This window comes from Cydia amplana, chromosome 26, assembly GCF_948474715.1.
Source record: "Cydia amplana chromosome 26, ilCydAmpl1.1, whole genome shotgun sequence".
NCBI classification, from domain to species: domain Eukaryota; kingdom Metazoa; phylum Arthropoda; class Insecta; order Lepidoptera; family Tortricidae; genus Cydia; species Cydia amplana.
The window spans coordinates 6,297,356-6,324,113 of NC_086094.1; the positions used below are offsets into that span (position 1 = coordinate 6,297,356).

Here is a 26,758-nt window from a genome sequence, read left to right on the forward strand (position 1 = left end):
ATCTTTCGCTTGCACGGGACTCAAAATAAGCACTCGAAGAAATATCAAACTTTGATCTCTTGTTGTACAAATAACTATTATTTACATCATGTTGTTCATTTTCGGAATCCGACATTCGGAAGTGATTTTAAATGATCCGAATGCACCTTATGTTAAGTAGATGGATGGTAGTTTTGGGTTATGCAATTATGTTATTTATATGGGTTATGCAGATTTAATATATTCATATCACAGATGAAGTTATTTTTTATTTCAACACCCTAATAGTCATCTTAAGAGTTTTCCCGGTTGCATACTAAAGGAGCCCAAGGTCCGCATTGACAACCTTCCGAAGAATTGGCGCAGGCACTAGTTTTCCACGAAAAGCCACTGCCATCTAACCTTCCAAGCCAACTGGGAAAAAAACATTGGGATCTGGTTTAGGTACCACAAAACTTGGCGAAGTATAGCGCCATATAGTTGAGCTTTCAAACTACGGCACGTTTTTCTCAGACTTCTCTCTTCTACAAAATTACTGAACTGACATAGATGTCATATACGAAAGAGAAAACCAAGGCCTCCAGTGGCCAGGGCTGGGACCGAACCAGGGTCCTCTGGTTTCGCGGCAAATGCCTCAACCACTCCGCCACCCGAGTCTAGGCGGTATGGGTCGAATTTTCCCGAGTATAATGCAATCTCTTGAAGGTTTACGGCGCCCTTTGGCACAGAATAAATAATAGTACTAGGTATAGAAGATTCGCTCTCTAACAAAACGCGTCTATTACGTCATGACCGCTAGGTGGCGCGAGCGCGAGCAGGCGTCCGTTCCGTAGCGGTGCGCGGCAACCACTATCGCTAGACACCAACATTGGTGAGAGCCGCATGTACTTGTAGGTGCTCGCGAGTGAGCCACGCCTTTGGCGGAATTTCTAAAATAAAACGACTGTATATATAAATCTATTTACTATCCTTATGTACAAAAACAACGGACGACACCACCCCTCCCACTTTGCCGCCGAACTTAAACTGGGGGGTGGGTATGACACACTTCGCTTTGAGCCGGTGTGAGAACTGGGTTGCTAGTTCCTCTTCCGTCCAGTTGCATGAAGTTATTACGAATATACCTGGAAACAATAAACAAAGGTTACGACGGGCGACTGTGTGATGAGCGCAGATATTTGTTCCTGAGTCTTGGGCGTTTTCTATGCATTTGTATATTATATTTATCGTTGTCTGAGTACCCACAACACAAGCCTTCTTGAGCTTACTGTGGGACTTGGTCAATCTGTGTAAGAATGTCCTATAATATTTATTTATTATTATTTATTTAAATGTTAATTAATAATCGTTAGTAATGGCGGCAATATTTAAACACACATACTACTTTTATGCTAAGGTCAAGTGAGGTAAATGCAACTATGGGATTATTGCGTCTCTCCGTACTTTCTCGAATACGATTGGTCGAAACGCCCTCTACCAGGGATGTTGCGGATGCAGATTTTTTGACATCCGCGGATGCGGATGCGGATGCGGATATTTAAAGGCTCACATCCGCGGATGCGGATGCGGATGCGGATGTCAAGATTAGGTACTTAGAAAACGTCAAATATTACATTTTTAGTATAAATAATAATAATAATAATTTGAGCCTATATACGTCCCACAGCACAGGCCTCCTCTCATGCGCGAGAGGGCTTGGGCTATAGTCCCCACGCTAGCCCAATGCGGATTGGGGACTTTACATACACCTTTGAATTTCTTCGCAGATGTATGCAGGTTTCCTCACGATGTTTTCCTTCACCGACAAGCTAGTCGTAAATATCAAATGATATTTCGTACATAAGTTCCGAAAAACTCATTGGTACGAGCCAGGATTTGAACCCGCGACCTCCGGATTGAAAGTCGGACGTCATATCCACTCGGCCACCACTGCTTTGCTGCTTATTTTTAGTATATTTTTATTAAAAAAAACGAAACTTTTAGTATTTGAGCAAGAATATAGGTGCGTTATATTTAATAAACAGTAACTTGGCCGACTTTTCTGGATCTAGACGATTTCGTTATAGGTAATGACGAAATTACCCAGCACTTACGCCGCCGCTAAGACGTTCCTGTACCAACTTGTTCGACATCCGCATCCGCATAAGCTCCGCATCGATTTTATGCGGATGCGGATGCAGATGCGGATGTCGAAAATAATGCGGAAGTTCCGCGGTTGCGGATGCGGATGCGGATGTTCGCAACATCCCTGCCCTCTACTATGCAACGTTTCATGCCTGAGCTACTTGGAAATGAAACGTTGCATAGTAGAGGGCGTTTCGACCAATCGTATTCGAGAAAGAACTGAGAGACGCAATAACCCCATAGTTTTCCCCAAAAAAAAGAAAAAAGTAGCATGTTTTTTTTTAATTCTTTTTTTTCTAGCTTAGGCCGCGAATATTTCAGCCTCCCCTCGTAGATGGGGTTAGAAACACAGGGAATTCCCTGTAACGTCTGTCGTTGGCAAGCCATTTCCGTCCAAGCCATTATCCCATGGGGAGACACTCCTTTCGGGCAAACTCGGCTCCAGTACTCGGCTCGGTTGGCACCACTTGACGTCCTTTTGCATGCATAACCACAGATAAGATAAAGGTTTGAATTTTGACAACCCTAAATAGCCGAAAGGGATAGTGCCATTAGAAAGGGATACCATGATTCGACATCGAATCGCTGTCAAACTTCGGTTTTGTAGGAAGTGTCCTTTCTGTACGGTAGTACTATCACTACATAGTATAAAACAAAGTCGCTTCCCGCTGTGTCTGCCCCTATGTACCTATGCTTAGATCTTTAAAACTACGCAACGGAGATTGATGCGGTTTTCTTTTGCGGTGATTCAAGAGGAAGGTTTATGTATAATTTGTTAACCCGTACGAAGCCGGGGCGGGTCGCTAGTTGTTTATAAATTCTGTGGTTAGGATGAATACTCTTACCGTCAGGTGCCATCATGTCCGCCACCTGGTCTATGTACTTCTGTCGTCGCTCCTCGGCGTTCTCTGGATGTAGACTCACGGCGTCGTATGTGCCTTTGTCGTGTACAACGCCAAATGTGCCTACTTGGGACACGGGGTCTTCTGTTATGTCGAATACCTGTAATGATGAATGAAAATCGATTTATATTGCGAACCTCCAAAGAAAATTTGATATAGAGGCGGATTGTCGAAGTAAATTATGTTGCCATCTTTCGACAGCATATTAAAACTGTTAGAACGCCATTTGACTTTGACCCTTATTCTTTCACTGATATTGATATGTGTTCATTTGTTAGATATTGAAATTAACGCCATCTACTCGACAGTAGGCCAAAGGTATGGTGCAATGTTTTCGAGAGATGGCGCTATAACGCCTGTCGGGTAGATGGCGTTATTTCAATATTTAACAAATTAACACATTTTTGGTAAATCACTGATTCATTGACCTGCTTCGAATTGGACAGCTAATCTATATGGTGAATTTCCAATATGACTTGGAACTTCGGTAGCCGTTTTAAGAAGTGTAATGCTCTTACGGTAGATGTCGCTAGGTGCCTCCCTAAGGCGCATATGAGGGATACGGTGAGTTTTTAACTTTTATTTATTTCTAAACATTAATCTATTTGAAAGTAAGGCTCTATACATAAGGTATGCCGTATTTCTGGTTGTTATACGTTTATATTTGACAATTCAGTTGCCACATGACATGGCACCGTATTACGCCATCTGCTTCAGCTGTCAAACAATCGTTTTTTTTTAGACTAAGTAAATGCGTCACTTAAGGTAAATGCGTCTTTTATAAATTTCTTCTAAACGGAACATTTTATAACTATTGCAACCCTCAGTGTGGTCACTGAACTTTTAATGCAGACGGCTATAATAGTTATAATATGTTGCGTTTAGAAAGAAATCTTTAAAAGACGCATTTACCTCAAGTGCACATTTACCTCAGTTGACCTTAAATAAAATAAATAAAAAGGCCTTTTTATTTCTGGGTAACAAAAACTTAATCTTTAACTTCATCATCAATATCATCATCATAACTTAATCACCAATCTTTAACTTCATCATCAATATCATCATCATAACTTAATCACCAATCTTTAACTCCATCCATCCATTCATCCATCTCCATCTTTTATCTATATCCTAAATTACTCCAGAACCCTCCTAAGAGGTATAGGCCTCTTCCAGATTCTTCAATTTTTTTCGGTCTTGGGCCTCCCATATCCAGTTGGCCCCCACTATTTTTATTATATCAGTGGAGTAAATGTAGGTAACGATCTTGTAGACGGTCTTGCCTTATATATGGTCTTCCCCACATTAACCTTTTTAATGCTTTTAGAGGGTACCTTAAAGTCAATAATCGGGAACTCCCTCTTAGACACCTTCTCGGCGAGGGTGATGGCTTCTGAACAGTAATCTACGCCCAGCAGCTTAGTGAAGCCTTCCCGTGCCAACTCGCACAGTGAGTAGCCATTTCCACATCCTGTAACATGCATTATCAACACCTTAGTAACATATTTGACGACCGGTCTGGCCTAGTTGGTAGTGACCCTGCCTGTGAAGCCGATGGTCCTGGGTTCGAATCCCAGTAAGGGCATTTGTTTGTATGATGAACACACAAATATTTGTTCCTGAGTCATGGGTGTTTTCTATGTGTATATAAGTATGTATTTGTCTATATAAGTATGTATATCGTCGGCTAGCACCCATAATAACCCTTGGACCGCAAAAGACGTCCTACGCAGTAAAAAAGCATGTCCTATGCACACGGCTACAGCTTACTATCAACCATGCACAGTCTGGGCCATCAAAATCACATTAGCTTGGTCACCTCTGTAAGAAAGTTTTTAAATATTTTCATAATGCAAATTTATCAGTTTCATTTCTCCACTACCTAAAGGTTGTCTGGAAGAGATCGCTCTTAAGCGATAAGGCCGCCTGTTGTGTCCCTCTGTCTTCAGGTATTATTTGTGTTTTCATGTACATTTATTCTGAGGTTGTGCAAGAGGATTTGTATTGCATTGTTATTATTGTTAACTATCAAATTGATATCCCATTCATTTGGTAAAGCAGTTCTAAGACGTACGGCTACTTCAAAAACTCACCTAAATCTATAATAGAGGTATTCTTATCCTCAACGTTTCTACATATCCAGTCCACGACTCTGTAAGCGCTGTCCTCACCAAACCACACGTCTCCGGGATCCCCGTGCTCCTCGAAATTTTTTATTTCTTTTGTGTATGCCTGCTGCCAGTACGACTGGGTACCCAGCTCAGATGAGCTCAACTCCGAGTCATCCATTTAATAAATAAAATATTAAGGTTATAAACAAATAAGTTTTAGAGAGACGGAAAACCATGTAATCATATGGTGCCAATGTTTTCCTATGGTTTTCCATGGGTTTTCCTCAATATTTATAATACGGCCAAATGTCAAGTTGACAGTAAAATTAAGTTCCGTTCTACGTGTCATGAACAGAATTCTGTTATGTATTATGCGCAAATATTAATATTTTAAAACCCTGCCTAAAATATCAAATTAAAGTATTTAAAGTTCACGTTTAGCAATTTAGAATTATATACAAAATAAAATTAGAAGTTAGAATTAGAGAAGATTTTTATAAGATTCTGCAACGTGTAGTACCTGAAATGAAGCGTAAGAAATTTGACAGTTTGTTAAAGTTGCTGTATGCAAAAAACACAACCACCCTTATTTTAAACTATGTAGTAAATGAATCACGCTCTAATGTTAATAGTAATCCTGTAACACCTTTTATTATAACAGCTACGAACGAAGTCTTTTATAAAATGTACAATTTTAAACTATCAAATTAAAAATGTTTATATTTTGTCATGTAAGAGTTTTTTCATCAGCAACACTTTTAAAACTGTCAAGAAAATGTAGGTTGATAGGTGTCTGTGTCTCCGCTACTCAGCGTTGCCAGATGGTCACAAAAGTCACATTTTTCGTGACTTTTCGCCTTCTCGTGTGACATGTGCGTGACTTTTGATTTTGAGGCAATTTTTGTGACTTTTTAAGATAGTCGATTTTTGGACAAGTTTATTTTTGCAATTCGTATAATTTAGGAACTCTAGAAATTTGATACTTGCACTGACCCTTGACGTTACATCAACAATCATGTTTATTATCAGTCATGGCAAAATGAGACTTGTTACCTTGACGTGACGGTGTAATATAGTTTGATAGTAGTAGTTTTTTTTAGTGTAATGATTCATTTATTTTAGTCTGTATCTATACTACTCATTGTACTGCATCAGTCATTTTGAGATTTTTGAGCGCTCTAAAACCATTAATTTTATCCGGGGGTAAATTATTTACGCATATACTTTTTTATTTTCTTTTGATTAAAGATTCGCAGACAGGGAAATCGACTCCACACTCGCGTTCGCGCTTCCACACCGCGACAGTGTAAACTTTTAAAACTTTTTTTTCGCACTGACTGACTGTGACTCGTATCTTCTTAGTAGTTTGTGGACTGATGTGTCTGGGTTAAGGTTGGTAGATTAAGGCGTGCCCAGACGAAGATCACCCCCCCCCCCTCCCCCCCCCACTCCGACCAAACTATCCGATCAAAACAGGACGCGCGGACGCAAACACCAATTTGGCCAGTTTCATCAATTTTAATTTTATGGTGATAAGTTGCTTGACTGTACATTTCTAATATTTCTAATAGATTTTTCTGTCATCTATAGGTAAATAACTATTTCGTGTATTTTTTTCAAAATTTTAGACCCAATAGTTTCGGAGATAAAGGGGGGGGGGAATGGTCATTTTTTGCCTATTTTCTTGAATAACTGCTAAACTATTTATCCTAAAATTATAAAAAAAAAATATTTGAGATTCTTACAATGAGCTCTTTCATTTGATATGTAACACGATATAGTTTGAAAAACTTTATTTTATAATTTTCTCATTTACCCCCCAAAAATGGCCTCCATATTTAAAATTCATTTATTTACGTTACACGTCCATTTTTGGGTCACAAATTTACATATGTGTGCAAAATTTCAACTTAATTGGTCCAGTAGTTTCGGAGAAAATAGGCTGTGACAGACGGACGGACAGACAGACAGACAGACGCACGAGTGATCCTATTAGGGTTCCGTTTTTTCCTTTTGAGGTACGGAACCCTAAAAATGCCCCTAACCGCGAAAACTAGCGTCACAAATTGGTATTCTTGCGTCCGCACCCCATTGTATCGGTAGTATCGGTCATAATCGGCGGGCCAAATTGGCGTTTGCGTCCGCACGTCCCGACCCGATCGGACAATTCAATCACCGGCGAAAAATTGTCCTCGTCTGGACAGGCCTATACTATAGTCTGTAAAGCCATTTCAGTAAGTAGAAAAAAGCGTCAAATTTAAAAAATGTAGGCGCGACGGGACGGGTCTTCCCATAGAAAATTTTAATTTCGCGCCCTCTTCTACTGACAAAGTAATTTGACTGACTTTATAATAACTTATTATCGTAATTTTTTTTTTCGTTTTCAACAAGAAAAAAAATCAAGAAAAAAAAGGAACTTACAATTCATGAAATCGATCACAAATAGCATTAAGTATAAAGAAAAAGCGGCCAAGTGCGAGTCGGACTCGCCCATGAAGGGTTCCGTATTTAGGCGATTTAAGACGTATAAAAAAAAAACTACTTACTAGATCTCGTTCAAACCAATTTTCGGTGGAAGTTTACATGGTAATGTACATCATATATTTTTTTTAGTTTTATCATTCTCTTATTTTAGAAGTTACAGGGGGGGGGGGGACACACATTTTACCACTTTGGAAGTGTCTCTCGCGCAAACTATTCAGTTTAGAAAAAAATGATATTAGAAACCTCAATATCATTTTTGAACACAAAACTCAAGTCTACCGGAGATAGTCCTGGCGTCCACCTACATGGCGGCGGAGGACGAACCACCTCCAGTGGAGATGAACAACCTCATACGCTACTGCGAACATGAAAGGCTCGAGCTGGTCATATCCGCAGACTGCAACGGCCATCACAACCTATGGGGAATGGAAACCAACAACAAAAGAGGTAACGATATTGTTGAATACCTTATGTCAACTAACCTAGATATATTGAACACAGGATCCAAACCAACTTTTGTCACACGTAGATGTAATACTATAATTGATATCACTCTAAGCACAGGACTGGCAGCTCAACACATATCCAACTGGCACGTGTCGGACGAGCTATCCTGCTCCGACCACAGATGGATACGGTATGACCTGACAGCCGACATCCACACACCCACACCTAGAAGAAACCCGAGACGCACGGACATAGCGGCGTACAAGGAACTTCTGGTAGGTAAACTAGACAATAACACACATACAGCCAGGCCTAGAAATATAAAGGAACTGGAAGAGCAGGTAAACTTACTAATTAAAAACATAACTGATAGCTACGAAAACACATGTCCACTATCGACTCCATCTGCTAGAGGAAAAAACAGTAACAATAACAACAGCTGGTGGGGACCGGAGTTGGACCGATTGAGAACGAAAATGAGAAGGCTACTAAACAGAGCAATGAACACAAGAGCTGAAGAGGACTGGGACAAGTACAAAACAGCTAAAACAGACTATAAGAAAAGACTAAGGTACAGAAAGTCAGCCACATGGCGGAACTTCTGCGACAACATATCTACTGTAACACAGGCAAACAGAACAAGGAAAATCCTTGCAGACCAACCAAGACAACTACTCGGCACCCTGAGGAGACAAGATAACAGTACCACCAGCAGCCCAGCTGAGACAGAAAGGCTACTGGTGGAAACCCACTTCCCAGGATGCAAGGTAGTAAATGAACAAGATCCAGAACAGCACACAATGAACTATAATCCAACTGAAAGCGAATGGAAAACAGCAGAAAGCATAACAAAGCAAAACAAAACGACCTGGGCGATAAATAGTTTTGAAAACTTTAAATCGCCGGGAACGGACGGAATCTACCCAGCCCTACTAAAGTGGGGAGGACATACACTAATGAAACATCTATCCAATCTACTGTGCAGCTGTATAACCTTTAGATACATACCACAGAAATGGAGGGAAGTTAAAGTGATTTTCCTACCAAAACCAGGCAAAACCGACTACTCGGATCCGAAATCTTTCAGACCAATCAGCCTTACATCCTTCATGCTTAAAACACTAGAGAGATTATGTGACAGAGAACTGAAGGACACGGCTCTAAAAAACATAGAAATCCATCCAAACCAACATGCCTACAGTCAAGGTAAATCAACTGACTCAGCTCTCCATGCTGTAGTAAGTAACATAGAGAATGCGCTAGCGAAGAAAAACTCCTGCTTAGGCACCTTCATCGACATAGAGGGAGCTTTTGACAAGACCAATTTTAGCAGCATTCAACAAGCACTACACAGACACGGAACAAATCCGCTCATAACCGAATGGATAATGAATATGTTAAGACAAAGAATAATAAAACTATCTGAAAATCAAAATCACCAGGCACTAGTAATGAGAGGATGCCCCCAGGGAGGAGTACTCTCACCACTGCTGTGGAACCTGGTTGTAAACGATTTGATAACAAAACTAAACAAAAAACAATTCATAACAATAGGTTACGCGGACGACTTAGTAATACTAATCAGCGGCCTAGTAATAAGCACACTGTGCGATCTCACACAGTCAGCACTGAAAATAGTAGAGAAATGGTGCAAGGAGAATGACCTATCGGTAAACCCAAAAAAGACCGACACAATTCTCTTCACACACAAACGAAAACTGGGCACATACCAAATGCCAACCCTGTTTGGCACAAGACTGACACTTTCAAAGGATGTAAAATACCTAGGCATAATACTGGACGATAAACTGAACTGGAACAAACACCTAGAAAATAAACTGAACAAAGCAACAGTAGCCTTTTGGCAATGCCGGAGGATGGTGGGCAAGAGATGGGGACTTGCCCCTAACATTATACTGTGGCTGTACAAAATGGTAATAATGCCAATGATCAGCTACGGAGCGGTTGTATGGTGGCCCCGCACCCAGCTAACCACGGCAATAGATAAACTGCACAAAACACAAAGACTAGCATGTGTAGCTGCGACGAGCTGTATGAGAACTACTCCGACTGCGGCCCTAGAAACAATGCTAGGACTCCTGCCATTACACATATACATACAAAAAGAAGCGGCTGCCACAGCTCTTCGGTTGAAAAATCTAAACCTATGGACATCTTTCAGCTCACCGCACAAGAGGATCTATGACAATATGATCTCAAAACTGCCCATGCTGGAAGCGCCAATTGACCAAATACCAAAAACTATGATCTTCTGGAAAGACTACGCCATATCGTTAACAGAAGATCCTAAAGAAGGACTAGACCAAACAAAACTAAGAATATTCACAGATGGCTCAAAAACAAACACAGGAACAGGATGTGGTGTCTTCTCAGAGGACCTGAACATACACATCTCAAAACCCCTGGGCGAATACAACACAGTATTCCAAGCTGAATGCGTAGGTATAATAGAAGCTTGCAATGCTATAACAAGACGAAAAGTGAAACACGAGAATATACTAATACTGTCAGACAGTAAGTCAGTACTACAAGCGCTAGGCAGTGACAAACTAACTTCGGAACTTATACTGGAATGTCATCGAAGACTTACTGAGGTGAGCAAGGAAGGCAACAAAGTAACAATCCAATGGATAAAGGGGCATAGTGGATCAAGAGGAAACGATGCAGCGGATGAACTAATATCAAATATCAAATATCAACATTTATTCAGCAAATAGGCCACAAGGGCACTTTTACACGTCAATATGGAATTTACATACAGCAAAAAAAAAAACACATCAATAATTATAAAATACAACTAAGCCGTAAATATCAAATCAAACTAACATAGAGATGTATAAAGCCTCTAAATGTCGAATTACAGAAAACGCAATAACAATAGTATTGAAAAAAAAAAACACAAAGATACAAAAACTATAATCTAAAATTATTTAGAGATGTAAATGTCTCTAAGTGTCATCATAACTAAAAGATTAAAATATATAGTAGTTAATCAAATTATCCTTAGAGATGTATAGGGTCTCCAAGAGTCAAAATCCTGTATACCTAATTAAAACATTCATTAAATTAAAGAAAATGATAGTAAAAATAAAATAGCATACGAGAACCGAATGAGGTGTGTCCATGTAATTATACTCAAAAATAAAGTTACTAAATATAATAGCTCGTGTTAGCTTAAATAGACCAGTCTCCACAAACAGCACCCGTTCACGAGTATGACGCGTATCTCAGCCATCGCCTCTCTCAACCTTCATTCGGGAAAGTGGCGACCCGATCAACAACGCCACCGTAAGCAAAGACTTTTAAGCGAGCATGACATATTCAAGCTGCCGGGCCATATTAATATTTAAATTGTAATAACGTATAGCTGTGAGACACAACATTTTGTTCTTGTATGTTACATGAAAAACGGTATATCTTCACATAATTACTAAGCAAAATGCCCTATATTGACTAAGAGATGTATAGGTCTCTCAGGTGTCAGAATCATTAAAAATATAAATATGTACAAACAAATTAAAAATAAAATTAAAACTTAGAGATGTATAAGGTCTCCAAGTGTCAAAAACTAAAATTAAATTAAGCAATATAAACAATATACCTAATTAATCGAGAACATGATGGTCTCATGTGTCAATTCTACTGGAGACTAGCATGATTAATTCACAATGAAAAGAAAAAAAAAAAGAAAAGAAAAACAATACATATTAACTCTTATTATACTATCGAAATCAAGCTGCCGGCTTAAAGGCATCTCTATCATCTATAAAATCATTTACAGTGTAGTACGCCTTACTCAACAAGGAGCGCTTAATGTGTGACTTAAATTTGTTAAGTGGTAAATTCGCTATATCAGTGGGAACTTTGTTATAAAAACGTGTACAGTTCCCGACGAAAGACGTACTAACCTTACGGAGGCGGTGGGCGGGCACAGAAAGTTTATGTTTGTTTCTAGTGTTATAGTTATGGATATCACTGTTAAGCTTAAATTCGTGGACGTTTTTCCGAACATACATAATATTCTCAAGTATGTATTGAGATGCAAGGGTAAGAATGTTCACTTCTTTGAATTTCTCTCTCAGGGATGCTCGAGCGCCCAGTCCATAGATAGAACGTACAGCTCGTTTTTGCAGCACAAATATTGTCTGAATGTCTGCCGCTTTTCCCCACAACAGGATTCCATACGACATAACACTGTGGAAGTAGCTAAAGTATACCAGCCTGGCCGTCTCTACGTTTGTCAGCTGTCTGATTCGCCTCACTGCATAGGCAGCAGAACTAAGTTTGCCGGCTAGAGTGGCTATATGTGCATGCCACTGCAGTTTTGCGTCTAAAGTGACTCCAAGGAAAACCGTTCGATCTTCGAATTCCAGCGTATTACCTTTTATTTTAATATTGCTGTTGTTTACCTGCTTGACGTTCGGCAGCGTAAATTTGATGCACTTGGTTTTCTTGGCATTCAAAAGTAAGTTATTTGCCGTAAACCAGTCTACTATGGTGGAAAGTGCATCGTTAATGTTATCGAAGCTGTTTTCCTTCCTGTCTACTTTAAATATAAGAGACGTGTCATCTGCAAATAACACTATATCATGTCTATCTTGCACTAGTTTTGGTAGATCATTAATGTATACCAAAAACAGAAAGGGACCAAGAATGGAACCTTGAGGCACTCCAAGAGCTACTGGAGACCCCGCCGATTGAGCTCCATTGATAACTACTCGCTGAGTTCTATCCGAAAGGTACGAAGAAACAAGATCAAGGGCAGTAGCTTTTATCCCATAGCGGCATAATTTTCTTCTTAAATTCTCGTGATCAACGCAATCAAATGCCTTTGATAGATCACAGAAAATTCCAACAGCATCTTGAGCTTTTTCCCAAGCGTCAAAGATGTGTTTTAGAAGTACCGCACCGGCGTCAGTAGTTGACCGACCTCGGGTAAAACCAAATTGATTATTGTCAAGCAATTTATTTCTGTTAAAATGAGACAAAAGTTGATTAAGAATAAGTTTCTCGAAAACTTTGCTTAACGCCGGTAGTATAGAAATTGGTCTAAAGTTGGTGGGGTCTGTTCTCGTTCCAGATTTAAACAGTGGGATAATTTTGCTGTGTTTCATAATATCTGGAAAAATTCCAGTATCAATGCATCTGTTGAAAATCCCGGCTAAATATGGTGCGATCGATTCTACAATAGAATGTAATACTTTTACTGATAATCCCCAGAGATCTTCCGTTTTCTTTAAGTTTAATGATCTGAAAGTTTTAAGAACTATATTCGGAGTGACATAAGAAAATGTGAACATTTCTGTACATTCCGCTACGGTTGTCTTCAGAATTTCTTCAGCGACCTCTGGCGATGAATTAAGTGACTTTGTTGTTTCTACCGGTATATTCGAGAAAAACTGCTCGAAATGATCTGCCACTTCACGGTCGGAACTTACTAAAGTGTCAGCGATTCGTAGGTTGTAATGCGGATCCTTCATTTTACGTTTTCCAGTTTCGTTGTTGATTACTTGCCATACAGTTTTAACTTTATCGCTGGAATTTAGAATCTTTTTGGACAAATAATCAGCTTTAGCGGCGACACACATCATCTTAAAAGATTTTGAAAAATTCTTTACGTACTCTAGAAATTCCGGCCTTTTATCTGTTGTTCTCAAATCATATAAATCATAGAGTTGGCGTCTCTTCTCGTGAATATCCGGCGTAGCCCAGTCGCTAAATTTAGTCTTGATCTTGCCCTGCAACTTCTTTGGAATGAAACAGGCATCAAATTCCTTTTTAATACAGTTAAACAACTCTGAGCTCAAACAGTCAGGGTTATCCTGGGTACATGAAAGATAACATAATCATGAAAGATAACTGGCCAGGAAAGGCTCAGAGACACCGGCATACGGACCCGAGCCCATTATACCCCTTCCAATATCCTACATACACAACCAACTAGACCTACATCACAGACAACTGCATAATAAGTACTGGAATGAAATGGACACATGCAGGCAGACTAAAGATATTTTACCGGAACTGAACTACAAGCTCACCAAAATACTACTGAAAACACCTAGGCAACAACTACGTAAAATAATAGGACTTATCACAGGACATAACACACTAAACAAACACCTACACAATATGGGTAAAACGGACAGCCCCTTGTGCAGAGCATGCATGGAAGAAGAGGAAACAACAAAACACATACTCCTAGACTGTAAACAGGTAGAAACATACAGGAACAAATACCTAGGAACTCCGAGCACACTAAAAGAGGCAGTCAGCAACCTGAAAACACTGCTAGGTTTCATGGAGGAGCTGGGGTGGTTAGAGTAGCGCTACCTCGTTTCACGCAAAATAGGCACAATGGTTGTCGATTTGCGGAAAATGCCCAGAAACACTAACTAACTAACTATCATTTTTGAAGACCTATCCATAGATACCCCACACGTATAGGTTTGATGAAAAAAAAATTTTTGAGTTTCAGTTCGAAGTATGGGGAACCCCAAAAATTTATTGTTTTTTTTTTATATTTTTGTGTGAAAATCTTAATGCGGTTCACAGAATACATCTACTTACCAAGTTTCAACAGTATAGTTCTTATAGTTTCGGAGAAAAGTGGCTGTGACATACGGACGGACAGACAGACGGACAGACAGACAGACAGACATGACGAATCTATAAGGGTTCTGTTTTTTGCTATTTGGCTACGGAACCCTAAAAATGTGACTTAAGCAGCAAAAACGTGACTTTTAGGGAAACGAAACGTAACTTATGACTCCAGAGCCCTGGCAACACTGCCGCTACTCTACTTCGGTAACTGCACACATTTCACGATGTTTCGAATTTCCATACACTAGAAAACAATTGACGATGAACAAACGAATTAATTAGAATCATGTGACCGTGAAACAAGTGTCCAGGCGGCATAAACTTATTAGACTGTGTAAAAAAACTGTTATACGCACGCATAAATAAATAAAATAATTTCCTCAATAATCAATATTTTGGTGCGACTTACGTTTGGTCATAAATACTTCATTTTACACGCTTTAAGTTTTATGACTAAGTGAACGATTCGACGGTATTTTTAATTTAATTTAAGAGGTGCTTTGTTGCAGCGTTAATTGATTGTTACGATAATATTACGTTTGTAGACAAGTGCGATTTTTTTACGTAACTAGTGGTCTTGTAATGTGATACAACTTACAACACTCGTATCGGGGGCACAGAAAACTGTTTACAAGCGGTTTACATGGTGAGTATTCAAATAAGATTTAGTTAAGCGACTTTAGACAACTTAAAATCAGGTTTCTTGAGTACACAGAGATGAGAGAGGAAAAGTTCTATTATTTGTTTATACCACAATCTTATTTTATTTTTTGTTATTAAGTTACTATTGACCTAGGTAAATATATTTAGAAAAATGTATATTTCATTAAGTTTCCATTTTTTTAAGACTTCCCGAGACCCAAAAGCTATTATTTTGTTTTTGAATTTGAAGCCTACTGTATTTTAATTATATTATATATGAAAGTTTGAAATGCATTTCCATATTTAAATTTTTTTTTATAAAGGGAGGTGGTGTTCATTAGTATTAAATATTTTTAAGTGAAGTCAACAGTCAACACACATTATAAATCTTAAAAACCCTAAATATATAAAAATCTAGACATATTAGCACAAACCAGAGTTTTAAAGAAACTGTAGACTGCAACAAAACAGTGATACAAGCTTTTCACATTCATAATTAAACATTAGTAGCAATGGCCAGTCATTAGTATGATTACATTGATTATATTATGAGAATCGTGAATCATATCAGAACTGATATAACATGATATAACTTAATTCACTTGTATAAAAATATGAATGAAATTTAATAATAATAATAAAATGCTTTATTGTGCACACTATAGTTCGTTTTTTTAGCATTAGAAATAAGGTAAACAATCTTGATGTGTCTATTAATTGAAAAACACATTTTAAAAATAAGTTGCGGTAAATATGTAACAATTATGAATATAATACGATCTTTTATAGTCTTCTGCTTTCATAAGTAATAGTTATTGATTTTTAAAAAGTGTTTTTCAATTAAAAGACATGTCAAAAACGCTTGTTCTTTCAAGTTCTTTCTAATGCTAAAAAAACGAACTGTAGATGAAAAAACATACAGAAATTAGGAAAAGATATAAATTGGTAGGTAGGTAAAAACAGGCGGACTTATTGCTAAACAGCAAAATTTTATTACTGATCTCCCTATATAACTGTGCCGTCGCATCAGAAAGTTTGCAAAATTTCCCTATTGATATATTACGGAACCTTTACAGTTTACGGTTCCGTACCTCAAAGGAAAAAAACGAAACACTTATAGGATCACTCATGCGTCTGTTCGTCTGACCATCCCCCCCCCCCCTTTATCTCCGAAACTACTAGGTCTAACATTTTGAAAAAAATACACATAATAGTTCTTTACCTATTGATGACAGGAAAACTTATTAGAAATGTGCAGTCAAGCATGAGTCTTCACTTCAACGCGAAGCTAGGGACCAAGAGCGAAGATGAAACCTATATTGGCCCATTCGGAGTTGGGAGCAGGAATGCCAGGGGGCAGATGCTAGTTAACTACCTGGAGTCGAGGAAATTCTTTGCCATGAACACTTTCTTTCGCAAAAAACTACAAAGGAAGTGGACGTGGGCTAGCCCAGACGGGGAAACAAAGAATGAAATTGACCTTATATGTGCAGATAAGAAACGCGTGGTTACTGACGTGACAGTCCTCAAAAAACTTAAGATGAGTGACCACCGCCTCGTGCGGAGTACGATATGCATCAACACCAAGCTGGAAAGGAGGAAATATCAAAACCACTGGCTAACCTGCAAATCCCCATAGGAGTTCACGAAGAGTTTGAAAGGAAGCTTAGCTCAGCTCGTGCACGTTCTGATGCTGATTACTTCGATAAGAGCCTAGACTACAAGTATAGCACATTTATCACAAACGTCACTAGCAGCGCCAAGGAGATATTCGGGCGGGTGACTAAAGATAAGGATAAACTGTCCCCTGATACGCTTTTGCTTCTCAAGCAGCGCGAACATATGTCTGCGGAGCAGTACAACTCCCCGGAACACCGGAGGCTAAACAGGCAAATATCCAAGGCAGTAAGACGGGATATCAGGAGAAGAAACACGCAAAGAATCCACCGCTTAATAGAAAAGCATCGGGGCCCAAAGGTGTTTCAGAGAGCTACGAGTAGTGGCACGAGCCAGCTTAACAAACTGGAAGACGAAGATGGACATATAGTAACGGACACTCCAGGGCTGTTAAATGTGGTAGCCAAATTCTATGGGAAACTATATGAGTCACAAAGTACACAGTACTTGACGAGCGGTGCAGAGTGCTCACGTGCAACTCTGACAAAACATTACACTGAAGATATTCCAGATATAAGTACCTATGAAATTAAGCAGGCTATGAAACAACTTAAGCAATATAAAGCTCCGGGGGAAGATGGCATTACCACGGAATTGCTTAAAGCAGGTGGACGTCCAATACTGAAAGAACTGCGATGGATTTTTAACGAAGCTCTGTTCACCGGTGAAATACCAGAAGAGTGGCATAACAGCATGGTCACATTATTTCACAAGAAAGGCGCCAAGACATGTCTTAAAAATTATCGCCCTATTGCCCTCCTAAGCCAAGTGTACAAAGTATTCTCACGAATTGTCACATCGAGAATATCACGAAGATTGGACGAATACCAGCCTAAAGAGCAAGCGGGCTTCAGGAGCGGTTTTAGTACAGTCGATCATATTTTCACAGTGAGGCAAGTGATACAAAAATCACTTGAGTACAATATGCCACTATACCTTGCCTTCGTGGATTATGAGAAGGCGTTCGATACGGTGGAGCATTGGGCAGTTTTTGACTCCTTAAAGCGTTGCCGAATAGACTACAGGTACATCCAGCTGTTGAAAAACCTTTACCGCTCAGCGACAATGATAGTGCAGATTCAAGGTTCCAAAACCTCAATACCACTCGGAAGGGGAGTGCGTCAAGGTGACGTAATATCTCCAAAACTTTTCACAAATGCTCTAGAAGATGTATTTAAACACTGCAACTGGGACGGCATGGGTATCAAAATAGATGGAAAGTACTTAAACCATCTACGCTTTGCTGACGACATCGTTCTACTCGCAGAGACACCTGAAGATCTCGAACAAATGCTCAATGATCTAAGCCAGGCATCAATGCAAGTTGGTCTAAAAATGAATATGGAGAAAACAAAGTGGATGAGCACTGCTGAAAAGGCAACCATTGCATTGGAAGGCAAAACGATGGAGAGAGTAAGCGATTACGTATATTTGGGCCAGAAAATAACGCTTGACGGCAACCCCTTGGAGGCTGAAATTAGTAGGCGCATTCAATTGGGTTGGGGCGCATTTGGAAAACTAGCCGATGTTTTCAAGTCCAAAATCCCACAGTCACTGAAAACCAGGGTCTACAACCAATGCGTCCTCCCAGTGATGACATATTACGCATGCGAGACATGGACGTTGACTGTCGGAAGGGTCTTTTTGAACTTTTGAACTTTTGAACTTACCGACATCGCCAAAAGAATTGCGCAACTGAAGTGGGAATGGGCCGGCCATATCTGTCGAAGGGATGACGACCGATGGGGCCAGCGAGTACTGCTCTGGAGACCTCGACTGGGAAGCCGGAGTGACGGAAAACCACGAGCCAGATGGTCGGACGACATTAGAAAGACGGCAGGGCCGACCTGGCATAGAACCGCCGCGTACAGAACAACATGGAAATCCATGAAAGAGGCATATGTTCAGCAGTGGACGCAAATATGCTGAGAAGAAGAAGAAGAAGAAGAAGCATGAGTCGGACTTAATGTACGGAACCATTGGAACACGAGTCTGACTCGCACTTGGCCGGTTTTTATATGAGGATAAATAAGTATTTTCCATTTCCAAAACGAAAGTTTGATTTTACTGAAATTTCAGAGAACTTGAAATTTTCCACAACTTTTACATCCAATGGTTTACAGGTAGAGAATATATTTCAGATGGCAGAGCGCTGGAGTATCGATCCAGAGGCCGTGAGTTCAAGTCTCACCCAAGACAGTTTTCCACGTTTAAATTTATTTTAAGCTTAATAGCATCGATCGCAGACGTTTCTGCTTGTTAAAATTAAAAAAAAGAGAATATATTGCTGTACAATATTTAAATGAAATTTGATATGGAGTTAGTTATGGTACAAATAATAACCAGGATTCGAACCTGGGATCTCCTGCTTTGTAGGCAGGATTACTACCTACCGACTAGGCTAGGAGGCCGACTAAAATTGTTGAATAACCATTGACGTATAATATCTAAGGACGGGCTAATGGGGCACTAAAAATCGTACTAGTTCATCGGTGCTACCCACGAATTCCAGCCAGTCTTGCAGTCTAACGCGACTAGTTGCGACCAATAGCGCGCGTAATGCGAACTCGTCAACCAATCGCGCGCGTCATGCGAACTCACCAACCAATCGCGTTGTAGCGATTTCACACCGATGTACTGGCCCCTGTCATGCCTCATTTTTTGCCCGTAAAGCCAGTCCCTAGATATCTATGTCAATGTGAATAACACTGGAATAACACATTAAATCATTATTTCAGTTACTTTACCTAAGTGCCAGAATAAAGGTGAATTATACACGCTAGAGCGATTTTTCTGCACTGGCAACTTTTCAAGATGGCCACCGAACCATATACAAGGACGAGCATTAGTAATGCATCAAGGCTGGTGCAATTAAATGAATATTGGATAAAGGTCATTCTTCAGTAGATTGCATGTAGTAGAAACACTTGTAATGCAGTAAATAGTAGTTTGTGTTACAAGAGATCAAAATGATATATTTCCGTCAAGGGCGTACATTGAATCCTGAGCGTAATGAGAATGAGTTAAAGCCCAAGTGTTAAAGCCCAAAGTTGGTACAGGCACGTCTTAGCGGCGGCGTAAGTGCTAGGTAATTTCGTCATTACCTTTCGAAATCGTCTAGATCCAGAAAAGTCGGCGAAGTTACTGTTTATTAAATACTAGTAGTTCGCCCCGAACTGAGAACTCGCGGTTCGTCAAAAAGATTAATTGAATGCAGTGCTACTTAGTCCGAGATGGGCATTTCGTAATTGAATCCTGATTCCACGATTACTTGAAATTACTTTTTAATCTGATTACCGATTCCCAGATTAGGTACTTTGTAATGTAACAATACCGAATTACTAAGTACAATTCCATTTGAGGAATCAGGAATCAATTTCTCGAATATTACAATTACTAGTAATTGGAATCAATGTCGATTCCTCATTAAAGGAATGCATTACTTGATTCCTTTCAGATTACATTTCGTACTACTACTATCAAAAGTACATTTCGATAGTAGATATAGATGTTGTTGACTTACTAGGATGCATCTATATCTTATTTGAAACAGGTGCGCAGATTTCGAAAATGATGACCATGACCTATAAAATGACACCCATGACGACTTTTATGACATACTGCATGGCCGCCATCTTGGAATCCAAAATAGTCATCATTTTCGAAATTTGCGCCCCCTAAAACCTATAAAACGACATCCGTGACGACTTTTATGACATAGTGCATGGCCGCCATCTTGGATTCCAAACTAGTTTTCATTTTCGAAATCTGAGCCCCCCAAAATCTATAAAATGACATCCATGACGACTTTTACGACACAGTGCATGGCCGCCATCTTGGATTCCAAAATAGTCATCATTTTCGAAATCTGCGCCCCCTATAATCTATAAAACGACATCATTGACGACTTTTATAAAATACTGCATGGCCGCCATCTTGGAATCCAAAATGGTCATCATTTTCGAAATCTGCGCCCCCTAAAACCTATAAAACGACATCCATGACGACTTTTATGACATACTGCATGGCCATCATTTTGGATTCTAAAATGGTCATCATTTTCGAAATCGGGGCCCCCTAAAATCTATAAAACGACATCCATGACGACTTTTATGTCATAGTGCAAGTCCGCCATTTTGGAATCCAAAATGGTCATCATTTTCGAAATCTGCGCCCCCTATAATCTATAAAACGACATCCATGACGACTTTTATGAAATACTGCATGGCCGCCATCTTGGAATCCAAAATGGTCATCAATTTCGAAATCGGGGCCCCCTAAAACCTATAAAACGACATCCATGACGACTTTTATGACATACTGCATGGCCGCCATTTTGGATTCCAAAATGGTTATCATTTTCGAAACCTGCGTCCCCTAAAACCTATAAAACGACATCCATGACGACTTTTATGACATACTGCATGGCCGCCATTTTGGATTCCAAAATGGTCACCATTTTCGAAATCTGCGCCCCCTAAAACCTATAAAACGACATCCATGACGACTTTTATGACATAGTGCATGGCCGCCATCTTGGATTCCAAAATAGTCATCATTTTCGAAATCTGAGCCCCCTATAACCTATAAAACGACATCCATGACGACTTTAATGACATACTGCATGGCCGCCATCTTGGAATCTAAAATGGTCATCATTTTCGAAATCTGCGCCCCCTAAAACCTATAAAACGACATCCATGACGACTTTTATGACATAGTGCATGGCCGCCATCTTGGAATCTAAAATGGTCATCATTTTCGAAATCTGTGCCCCCTAAAACATATAAAACGACATCCATGACGACTTTTATGACATAGTGCATGGCCGCCATTTTGGAATCCAAAATGGTCATCATTTTCGAAATCTGCGCCCCTCAAAACCTATAAAACGACATCCATGACGACTTTTATGACATACTGGATGGCCGCCATCTTGGAATCCAAAATGGTCATCATTTTCGAAATCTGCGCCTCCTAAAACCTATAAAACGATATCCATGACGACTTTTATGACATACTGCATGGAGTGCATGGCCGCCATTTTGGAATCCAAAATGATCATCATTTTCGAAATCTGCGCCCCCTAAAACCTATAAAATAATATCCATTACGATTTAATGACAGTGCATGGCCGCCATCTTGGATTCCAAAATTGTCATAATTTAAAAAAAAAAATCTTTAAAAAAACAATATTATAAATGTGTAAACCGAGCACTTTCAACTCGACCATACTTTCTTGCAATTAACATGACCAGAATAGCAAGACCCCTCACAAATGGCTTTTTAGCATTTTAAGCTCTTCTAGCTCAATAACCTCTTGTTCAAGCCAGCTCAAAATTTAATGACTAAAATATAATGCCCTCGACTATACGTTCACCCAATTTCATTTAAATTAGAATAAATTTACTTAAGTTATTGAGTATCAAACTATCCTCTGAAAGTTCAGCTTAAAAACATTGAAATGCCGGGACGTGCCCCTAGCCAGCCGTGTGTTCAAAGTCGAATGTAAGAACTTCGCTTCGCTTCGCTCGCTCGTTCGATTAACACACCTATATTCTTGCCCAAACACTAAACGTTTCGTTTTTTTTTAAATAATAAAATACTAAAAATGTAATATTTGACGTTTTCAAAGTACCTAATCTTGACATCCGCATCCGCGGATGTGAGCCTTTAAATATCCGCATCCGCATCCGCGGATGTCAAAAAATCTGCATCCGCAATTATCCCTGTTGTAGATCATTGTTGGAATTTAACAGCAATCCTTATTCGGGTATAAAGTAGAATACAGTTTGTAAAAAAAAGCGGCCAAGTGCGAGTCGGACTCGCCCATGAAGGGTTCCGTATTTAGGCGATTTATGACGTATAAAAAAAACTACTTACTAGATCTCGTTCAAACCAATTTTCGGTGGAAGTTTACATGGTAATGTACATCATATATTTTTTTTAGTTTTATCATCACTTTATCATTCTCTTATTTTAGAAGTTACAGGGGGGGGGGGAGGGGACACACATTTTACCACTTTGGAAGTGTCTCTCGCGCAAACTATTCAGTTTAGAAAAAAATGATATTAGGAACCTCAATATCATTTTTGAAGACCTATCCATAGATACCCCACAAGTATGGGTTTCATGAAAAAAATTTTTTTGAGTTTCAGTTCGAAGTATGGGGAACCCCAAAAATTTATTGTTTTTTTTTCTATTTTTGTGTGAAAATCTTAATGCGGTTCACAGAATACATCTACTTACCAAGTTGCAACAGTATAGTTCTTATAGTTTCGGAGAAAAGTGGCTGTGACATACGGACGGACAGACAGACGGACAGACGGACAGACAGACAGACAGACATGACGAATCTATAAGGGTTCCGTTTTTTGCCATTTGGCTACGGAACCCTAAAAAGGATTGTGATTGTGAACGGAAATTGCGTGCTCTTACTCTTACCGACATGCTAACGTAGTAAAGTACCTAATATAAGACACGCAATGCCCTAGTTTTCATCGAACATCGATGTGTGTCCGAAGGACTAAAGGTCATACGGCCAAGGCCAAGGGATAGAGTTAAATCTCATATACAGGGTTCGAAAGGATAATTATCAATGATAGTTATCTTGATAATTACTTATCGTGATTTTTATGCATGATAACTATCGATTTCATAATAACCTAATAAAATTTGTAAAAGAATAACAAAACATAATTTAATTTTTTTTTTTATTACTATCAAAGAATTCAAAGAAAATTAATATAGCACCATATGGACCGATATTTATCGGATAATTATCGCGATAATTATCAAAGACTATAATTATCTGGATATATCTTGTTTGTAAATAAATTATTATTATCTGGATAATTGCGAACTCTGGTCGTAAAGTCCTAAAGTTATCCCTTTCGTGGATATATGTGAAATATGATCTTTTTCGAGCAAGTGTGATGAAAAACACTGTGTGTAGCTGCGGCTTTCGTGAACCACCCTCGATTCCAAAATTTACTAAAATGAGTTTTGTACTTAACTCACTGACTCACTAACGTTTTGTGACTGTAAAATTTTCCCGACGAATTGTGTCAGGCGACACGTCTCCTCCTAATATACCTATCATGTAAAAAACATTAGAAATTCGCTATTCGTCCTTAACAAAGAGCGGCCAAGTGCGAGTCGGACTCGCCCATGAAGGGTTCCGTATTTAGGGGATTTATGACGTATTAAAAAAAACTACTTACTAGACCTCATTCAAACCAATTTTTGGTGGAAGTTTGCATGGTAATGTACATCATATATTTTTTTTAGTTTTATCATTCTCTTATTTTAGAAGTTACAGGGGGGGGGGGACACATTTTACCACTTTGGAAGTGTCTCTCGCGCAAACTATTCAGTTTAAAAAAATGATATTAGAAACCACACGTATGGGTTTGATGAAAAAAAAATTTTTGAGTTTCAGTTTTAAGTATGGGGAACCCTCAAAATTTATTGTTTTTTTTTTTCTATTTTTGTGTGAAAATCTTAATGTGGTTCACAGAATACATCTACTTACCAAGTTTCAACAGTATAGTTCTTATAGTTTCGGAAAAAAGTGGCTGTGACATACGGACGGACAGACCGACGGACAGACAGACAGACATGACGAATCCATAAGGGTTCCGTTTTTTGCCATTTGGCTACGGAACCCTAAAAATGGAGTATATGAGGAATGTATGAGGAGGATGAGGAGGACCCTCATCGTTTTCGATGACGGCGACCCTAAATAAATATCATGAACGTTGGCTAGCGTGTGCCCTAATGTGGCTGGCCAGGCCGAACTTGGTCTTAAATACTTTGTTGCACGCGTGACAATAAAGTTGGCCCAGCTGCGTTGACCGTGTATACGTAGGAGGGCTTAGGTCTCTCTTTTCATAACTGGCGTTTTATGTCTAGGCTTGTGAGGCGGTTATCTTCAAATGGAGTAATAAATGTGAAGGACACATAAGCCCTTGCTACACGGTCGCCGACAAGCCCCTCAGACCGCGTGGCCTTGGTCTGGACGGACCGTGTAGACAGTTGTTCCCAACAAAATTTGACCAAAACTGACCAAGGTCAGAAGGCTTGTCGGCGACCGTGTAGCAAGGGCTTTGTTATCTCTTATTAGTTCATTATAACTAGATTACGTAGTTTTTATCAGTCTTAGTAATCCGCGGCTTTGTGGACTATTATTATGACCAAACCCCGTTACCAATATTGCAAACTCTTGAAGAATCTCAAATGTGTATTTTATAATTTTAAGGGACCAATAATTTAAGAAAATAGCCGAAAGTTTACTCAATTTTATCGATCCTAATGATCAAACCCTTGTGGGGCACGACTCGTACAGTCATCAGCAATAGTTCAAAATGATCTTGACGCGACTTTATTGTTAAGAGAATAAGAACGCGTCAAGGTAATTTTGAACACCGCCCGCTTAGCAACTTTTGCTGCTGACTGTACTTGGCCGGTTTTTTGCCTATGGGAGCGTTCAAGTATTACGTAACGAATTTGGGGGGAGGGGGGGGGGTCTTGTAAAATGTTACGATGCGTTACAGGGGCGGGAGGGGGGGTTTGAACTACGCGTTACGTAACATTGTTTTTTAACCATTCAGAACGGTCGCGTAGAGAGATTCTCTCACGCATTTTTTAAAACGTATATTTTCTCAAAATTTCAGATGGAATGACCACTTGAAATTTTTTTACCTTCACAAAATTGCTTGCTTGGTGGTTACGTAACGTTTTACTAGGGGGAGCGGGGGTACAGAAAAACTTTACGGCGCGTTACATGGGGGGCGACCGGGGGGGGGTTCAGGCGGAGTATGTCACTTTCTTAGGACGTCACATTCTGAGTTCGTCACTTTCTGACTTTGTCACTTTCTGAGATCGTCACATTCTGAGTTCGTCACTTTCTGATTTTGTCACTTTCTGAGATCGTCACATTCTGAGTACGACACTTTCTGAGGACGTCACTTTCTGAGTACGTCACTTTCTGAGAACGCCACTTTCTGAGGACGTCACTTTCTGAGTTCGTCACTTTCTGAGTTCGTCACTTTTTTAGCATAGGTACGATTTAACAGTATAATATACCTGCACGAAAGATGTATACTGCCAGCTACCAGATTAGCTGTTCGACATACGGTCGCTTTTATATCCTACATACCAATACCAATCTCTGTTTGCCTTACACCTAGTCAGGTGTAAGACGTTTACGTGACGTGTAGACGTGTGTAGGACGTTTTGCCAAATGGAATTCTCTACCAGTAGTTTCGTGCAATAAAGTGAAAATAGAGAAATAAATAATAATAATAAAACAATCTAATTATGTTTCAATCAGAGTATTTAATTCAGAATAAGTACTTAGAAACTACAAGCACCAAAACATTTAGCCACAGATTGGAGTTAGGCCGGCAACAGCTTCGATTCAATCAATACACATAAATGTTTCGCACAGTAGGAACCATGATTTTGTCATTCGCCGCTGTGATTAGCTCGTGAAGGCATCACGGCAAGCTCGCTGACACCAGTAGAAGGTCATAATTCCAACATATTTACATTTTAACGGACTGCCGCTCCTTTCGTGACAACATATTCTTCAGCATACCGCGTCTTCTGTCATGTCTCCATAAACTCAAACGTCTTTTTTTCTGATGATAGTGTAAATTTTGGATACCTATCTGCGTATAAAATCAGCATTGTAGTTTTGTTTCAGACAATATTTCTTCTCGTGTCATCTGTGGAGAATAGGCGTCAATGGATTTTTTCTTCAAA

At 39.4% G+C, this 26,758-nt stretch overlaps 2 protein-coding genes across 2 annotated transcripts in view; one reads left to right on the forward strand and one right to left on the reverse strand.

The window, feature by feature from the left end:
• Positions 1 to 936: 936 nt before the first annotated feature.
• On the reverse strand, positions 937 to 5,329 carry LOC134660267 (EEF1A lysine methyltransferase 2). The gene is made up of 4 exons (XM_063516010.1): positions 5,099 to 5,329; positions 4,340 to 4,476; positions 2,949 to 3,105; positions 937 to 1,103 (listed from the first exon to the last, which is right to left on the reverse strand). Exons 1-4 carry the CDS (start codon positions 5,292 to 5,294, stop codon positions 937 to 939), a joined length of 657 nt encoding a protein of 218 aa, XP_063372080.1. The 5' UTR covers positions 5,295 to 5,329.
• Positions 5,330 to 15,146: 9,817 nt separating this feature from the next.
• The window catches only part of LOC134660271 (alpha-1,6-mannosyl-glycoprotein 2-beta-N-acetylglucosaminyltransferase-like), a 59,806-nt gene continuing 48,194 nt past the window's right edge, over positions 15,147 to 26,758 (forward strand). Inside the window, exon 1 of the mRNA XM_063516015.1 lies at positions 15,147 to 15,317. The gene's annotated coding sequence lies outside the window, so the exon portion shown is untranslated. The remainder of the gene's footprint in view (positions 15,318 to 26,758) is intronic.

Excerpts from the sequence above, each read along its gene's own strand:
- LOC134660267 (XM_063516010.1), bottom strand. The coding sequence starts at position 5,294 with ATGGATGACTCGGAGTTGAGCTCATCTGAGCTGGGTACCCAGTCGTAC. Across the intron at positions 4,477-5,098 it reads TACCTCTATTATAGATTTAG|GATGTGGAAATGGCTACTCA; the intron begins GTGAGTTTTTGA and ends TGCATGTTACAG. Across the intron at positions 3,106-4,339 it reads TCCCGATTATTGACTTTAAG|GTATTCGACATAACAGAAGA; the intron begins GTACCCTCTAAA and ends TCATCATTACAG.